This window comes from Sebastes umbrosus, chromosome 19, assembly GCF_015220745.1.
Source record: "Sebastes umbrosus isolate fSebUmb1 chromosome 19, fSebUmb1.pri, whole genome shotgun sequence".
Classification (NCBI taxonomy): Eukaryota; Metazoa; Chordata; class Actinopteri; order Perciformes; family Sebastidae; genus Sebastes; species Sebastes umbrosus.
This window is the reverse complement of record NC_051287.1, coordinates 419570-425951: the sequence shown is the minus strand read 5'-3', so window position 1 is coordinate 425951 and position 6382 is coordinate 419570. Positions and strand designations below refer to the sequence as shown.

At 50.8% G+C, this 6382-nt stretch overlaps 1 protein-coding gene across 1 annotated transcript; it reads right to left on the bottom strand.

Annotated features, from left to right (window-relative positions):
• Positions 1–1004: 1004 nt before the first annotated feature.
• Positions 1005–3092, bottom strand: LOC119478511 (amine sulfotransferase-like). The gene is made up of 5 exons (XM_037753313.1): positions 2356–3092; positions 2047–2271; positions 1693–1787; positions 1246–1420; positions 1005–1163 (listed from the first exon to the last, which is right to left on the bottom strand). The coding sequence occupies exons 1-3, from the start codon at positions 2635–2637 to the stop codon at positions 1758–1760; spliced, it is 537 nt and encodes a 178-aa protein (XP_037609241.1). The 5' UTR covers positions 2638–3092; the 3' UTR covers positions 1005–1163; positions 1246–1420; positions 1693–1757.
• Positions 3093–6382: the final 3290 nt, after the last annotated feature.

The following is a 6382-nucleotide window of genomic DNA, read 5'->3' as shown; positions in this document are numbered from 1 at the left end:
AGGAAAGGTTAATAATTCATTAAGAAGCTGAGAAGAACTCGTCACTTAAAGGAGAAAAGCTGGTCCACCTTAAGAGTCCACCTTAAGAGAGTCTGAGCCGGCGTTACAGAGACAGGAAGTTGTCTCCCGTCCACAGCTCGCTGAGCGGAGGAGATGTAGCCTCGTAGCATTTATTCACCCTCAGATAAACGGTAGAGTCCCGGGTCTGATACTGTGCTCATGTACTCGCAAAACGGCTCCGATACCACTTTACAGCAGCGTGACGTTAACCTCTCGCCATCATCTTTCGGGTCCTACCGCACGCGCTCACGCTCCACCTCCCCGTTGGCGAGACGGGCCGGTGGTGCGCCCGACCCCGCTGGGCCGAGATCCCACCTCAGTGCTCCGGCCCTCACTTTCATTGCTCCACGGGGTTTTGCTGTCACCCTCTGACTCACGCGTGCGTTAGACTCCTCGGTTCGTGTTTCAAGACGGGTCGGGTGGGTTGCCGACATCACCGCAGACCCCAGGCGCCTTTTACGTGGGCCGAGCCCCGCGTCATGCCCCCGGGGCACTAAGGACAGTCTGCCCCGGTGACACTTTGTCCACGGCCCCGGGGAGCACCTTCGCCCCGAGCCTTTCCAAGCCGACCTAGAGCCGGTGGCGGCGCACCGCCTCGTATGCGGGACTCCCCAGCCTGCCGTGTGTCGCTCACACCCTCCAGCTGGCTGTTAACGAGGGTCTTTAGGCTCAGAGAAGTACTCGTATCGGTACTCGGTATTGGAGAGTATCACATGTAAGTACTTGTACTCGGTCTCGGTCTGATATAAAGTGGTATCCGTGCATATCTAGTGAAAATCAAACATTTTTACTGGATTCATTTAGAGATTTTTCAAAGTAAAAGTCCCTAGAAGTGTCTGATTCATGTTGTTCCCTTCATGGTCTAGAGGTAAACAAGAACAAGAATCACAATAAATGAGAATATGAATCAGCATCAGGTCTGGAGATAGCATTGAATTGCCTTTATTAACTTGATTGACTGCTTCTTGTCCTCTCTAAGAGGAACTACTGGTTCATCTCCCAGATGCAGCTCAGAGGAAAATTCTCCATCTTCTCCTTGAACACTTTGTCAAAGCGTTCGTTCTGGTCCACGGTGAAGGCGTTCTTCCAGTCCCCTGCTATACCTGTTGAGACAGAGGAAGTCAGAGTTTACCTGTCTGTCCTCATCTCTTTACCTCCAGCATGAGCAGAACAGCAGACACTAACCTTTACGCATGGTTTCCTTCTGGTAGATGTTGTTTAGAACTAAGTCCTTGTAGTTTGCTTTGGGGTTGGTCTTCATGCTTTTGAAGGTGGACGTCTCTGCAATATGATCAATAACTTCATCTGTTAAATCTTCTCCCAGGAAAGCACAGAGCTTCACCACTTCCCCTCGGAGGTCCTGTCAACCACAGGAGGATAACTATTAGCATCATTTCCTCTCCGTCTCTGAAACGCTTCTCTGATATTGTAGCTCTAGAGCCTCCAATCACAGCTAGTCATCTCTAATGTCTGAGAGATCTGGATTCAGACAACAACACAGCAAGAGGACATTTAGATGTGGAGCTTTAGCCCACTGCTAGCGTTAGCCTCCAGCTACCAGCGTGACCTCATCATGACGTCATCACTAACAGAGTTTATGAAACATAGAACAGCAAACAGCAGATTCCCGACCTTCAACATGTTCTCATATTGCACAAAGTGGATGTTGAGTTGGCCTCGTGCTTGGTGATATTCTCTCACGTGATGGAACCACGACCCCATGAAGACTGTTGGAGAGAAGACGTGTGTCAGGATTGTATGTTAATACATGTTATGTTATATATGTTAATGTTAATGTTTGTTTCCTAAAAGCTAAATAAATTCTACCAACGTTACAAAACACTTCATTTGAATATGGAGTCGTTGTATCTGAGAGTAAAACCAGACGGTTCTACACGTAGAGATGCAGGAACAGAGTTGTGAAACAGTCAGAGACGGAACACTAAAGATCCAGCGCCGCATTCCAACCAAGAAATACCAACTAACTGGTGAGCGCAGCCTCGTCAACCGGCGTCCTGCCAATAACCCCGACGTGCACGAAGGGGCGAGGGCCCGTTCAGGAAGCCCAGAATACCGAAACCTACCGTCACCATCCAGGAACTGCTGGAAGAACTCCTCAAAGCTCCGAGGAGCGTCCAGGTACACCCAACTGATGGCAAAGTGATAGAAGGACACCAGGACGTCCTTGGGGTTCCTCCAAACATACACAACCTGAAGGAACAACGTAGAAGTGGATTTAGTGGATGACAGACAGACACTTGAATGGATGCTTGAATATCACATGTTGTAAGATACCTTGTTCTGTTTGGCCTCCACTCCCTGAGGCAACATGTCGGGGGGGAGATGTGTGCCGTAGATCTGAGGATCTGACCTTTCTCGGACGGGGGTGTAGGATAAGCACTCCAGATAAGGAATCCGTTCGTTGTTGTCGCCGTCTTCTGCCGAGTCAGGGTGTGCAGCATCCAGGATCTGGATCAGGAGCTGCTTCATCCATGTTGTCCCTGTAGAGTCAGACCAAAGAGACGATGCTTCAAATACAGAACAGTCATCTGAACCGCCGTCATCGACTACGTTCATGAGCTTTACAAGCAGCAGTGAAAACAAGACCCGGTCCAAACGGAGTATCTGTCTGGATCGTATCTGGTCAGGATGTGAACCAATAGTCAGAGGTCAGAGGTCAGAGGTCAGAGGTCATGTCTATCATGTTTAGTGAACCGTTTTATATCTTCATGTTTGATTGAAACTTCTAATGAAGCCAATGACATTCAGTAATAGTGAACGGTAACATTTACTAGTCAGTATATTATACATGTATACAAGGTGTAAAGGTATCAGCATGACATACAGTCTGCAGGTTAACAGTATTTCAGTTTGTTATTAAAGCATGTGTATCTAAAGCATTCATCATAGAAGTGGTGTGGAACAATATAAACATACTTCACTAAAGGTGATGTCATCACTGACGTTGTTGTTGCCGTATTTATTCCTAGATGGAGTGTTAATGGAGCAGCTAACATGTTAGCATAGCCTGGCTCTGATCCATCCAGACTCCATTCAGAAAACAAGCATTTTAAAAGTTGTCTGCTTGTCGTCATGGTAACAGACCCGATAAAGCATGAATTCAGACTTTTTACAAATCGACATCATCATGTCGTTATTTCAGCATCATTTTGATCCGTTTTTTTCAGACAGTCAGTCAGTCAGTCGGTCAGTGACAGACTTTAGTGTTTTTTGTCTGGCCCTCTGCGGTCCAGACAAAAACCAGTACAGAGCGACATTCTCTTGCTGCAGAAGTTCCTTTCTGACACGGCAGTGAGTTTCAAACGGTGTATAAGTGGATATGACTCAACGGTGCAGTGGTCAAGCTGCATGTTCTATATATGCTGCTAATCACTGATGTGATCCAGATTAACACTACAGCAGACTGACCTGACTTGGGGTATGAGGTGAGGAAGATATCAGTAGGTCGGGTTTCAAACTGCAGCACGGCGTCCAGGTCCGCGGGTCGGCATTCGTACCTAACCGGAAAGTTCCTTCTCTTGTGCCGGTACAGGTCAGAACTCACCAAGTCCAAAGTATCCATGGATGCTCAAATGAAACTGATCAATGAGAGATTCAGATCTATGGAAGTGTTCCTACTCGTACCTCTGCAGCAGGGGAAGACGTCAAGAGAAGGAATCCACTGCTGCTGTCCTACCGGGGGACATAACATCTAGTTATGTTACTCAACAAGATGAACAGGTTGTGAACACCAGCGTCAGGCTGTTCTAGTCAAACAGGTCCAAACCCTGCTTCAGTTATTACTGCTGTTATGATCTGACGTTAAAGTATGACTCCTACATGATGTCATAAAAACACACAGGACACTATGAACTAAACTGGAAATGAAACAATGCCTCTAGAACATGGAGGCAAACCCGTTTCTGATGTTTTCTAGAGCAGTGGGTTGATTGATGGAGACAGTAACGATCACATTGATTGATCATGAACAGAGCTGTTAGCTGCTGATGTGTGCTGTGTTCCTCCAACAGGAGCAGATGGGTAGTCCGCCTCGTCCCCGGTGGATGGCTGTTTACTGCACACATGTAACAGTGCCTGAATAAAGTCCCTTTAATGTGGCCCGCAGTATCTGAAATACATAAATCTGTCAAGTGAAGGAGCCTTAATAGACCTGCTTAGGCTGCTAATTGCAGCAGTATTGTTTCCTTCTGATGAGGACAGAAGCGTTCCCCGAGGAGCCGCCATCCTTCAGCTGCTTCGTCTGCATTAGCCGGCTCTTCCTGCTTTAATCTGCTCCCCCTCAGGTATTTAGAATAAATCAATGGGAATACATGATTGTTTAATGATTTCTGGAGGAGCTCTCTTCGACCACAGCTGCATGATTTACAATGACTAATTCTGCTTTTACCATTGATCCTCTGCTGGGAGGCTGTGAGGGCCGGAGGAGGCTGGGAGGGCCAGAGGAGGCTGTGAGGCTGTGAGGGCCAGAGGAGGCTGTGAGGCTGTGAGGGCCGGAGGAGGCTGTGAGGCTGTGAGGGCCAGAGGAGGCTGGGAGGGCCGGAGGAGGCTGTGAGGCTGTGAGGGCCGGAGGAGGCTGGGAGGGCCGGAGGAGGCTGGGAGGGCCGGAGGAGGCTGTGAGGCTGCGAGGGCTGGAGGAGGCTGTGAGGCTGCGAGGGCTGGAGGAGGCTGTGAGGGCCGGAGGAGGCTGTGAGGGCCGGAGGAGGCTGTGAGGGCCGGAGGAGGCTGTGAGGGCTGCGAGGGCTGGAGGAGGCTGTGAGGCTGCGAGGGCCGGAGGAGGCTGTGAGGCTGCGAGGGCTGGAGGAGGCTGTGAGGGCCGGAGGAGGCTGTGAGGCTGTGACGGCCGGAGGAGGCTGTGAGGCTGCGAGGGCCGGAGGAGGCTGTGAGGCTGCGAGGGCTGGAGGAGGAGGCTGTGAGGGCCGGAGGAGGCTGGGAGGGCCAGAGGAGGCTGTGAGGCTGCGAGGGCCGGAGGAGGCTGTGAGGGCCGGAGGAGGCTGGGAGGGCCAGAGGAGGCTGTGAGGCTGCGAGGGCCGGAGGAGGCTGTGAGGCTGTGAGGGCTGGAGGAGGCTGTGAGGCTGTGAGGGCTGGAGGAGGCTGTGAGGGCCGGAGGAGGCTGGGAGGGCCAGAGGAGGCTGTGAGGCTGCGAGGGCCGGAGGAGGCTGTGAGGCTGTGAGGGCTGGAGGAGGCTGTGAGGCTGTGAGGGCTGGAGGAGGCTGTGAGGGCCGGAGGAGGCTGTGAGGGCCGGAGGAGGCTGTGAGGCTGCGAGGGCTGGAGGAGGCTGTGAGGCTGCGAGGGCCGGAGAAGGCTGTGAGGCTGCGAGGGCCGGAGGAGGCTGTGAGGCTGCGAGGGCCGGAGGAGGCTGTGAGGCTGTGAGGGCTGGAGGAGGCTGTGAGGGCCGGAGGAGGCTGTGAGGGCCGGAGGAGGCTGTGAGGGTCGGAGGAGGCTGTGAGGGCTGGAGGAGGCTGTGAGGCTGCGAGGGCTGGAGGAGGCTGTGAGGGCCGGAGGAGGCTGTGAGGCTGCGAGGGCTGGAGGAGGCTGTGAGGGCCGGAGGAGGCTGTGAGGGCCGGAGGAGGCTGTGAGGCTGCGAGGGCTGGAGGAGGCTGTGAGGGCCGGAGGAGGCTGCCTGCAGAGAGAGCGCTCGCCGGGCTCACCGACCCTTTACCAATGACGCCGCTGCAGGTTATAACATAAAAACAAGACGTGTGGAGCGATGACATCATCACACCTCGTCATCAGAAACATTTGAATTCACCAAACAGATCATTATTTAAATCATTATTGATCCCCAGAAGGAGACATCATTTGTTTTCTGACACCTCAAAGGTCAAAGGTCACAGAGCAACAACCTGCAGCACTTCACTTCAACTTTATTGACAAAACTAGTACAAAGAGAACAAGAACATAACGGAACAATACAACATATATCATTTATATCAAATACACAACAGAAGAAAGATTAAAGGGAAATCAATAAATACATAAATATTAGAGCTGTCAATTTATTAAAATATTTAATTAGGATCAATCACAAATGAATCACGTTTGTGATCTGTTCTAAATGTGATCTGTTCTAAATGTGATCTGTTCTAAATGAACCGTACGGGGAGATCTGTCAAGAGTTAAAATGCCAGTATCTAATGGATATAGAATATCACGACTCATCTCTCAGCAGGTCAGGAAACAGACACCAAATGTCTCTATTTGATTGGTCTTCAGACAGGAGACATGAAATGACCTCTTTTATTCGTGACGCTCAGCTCGACTTTCAACGACGTATTTTTTGTGTGTTTCCTACGAGTGTCCA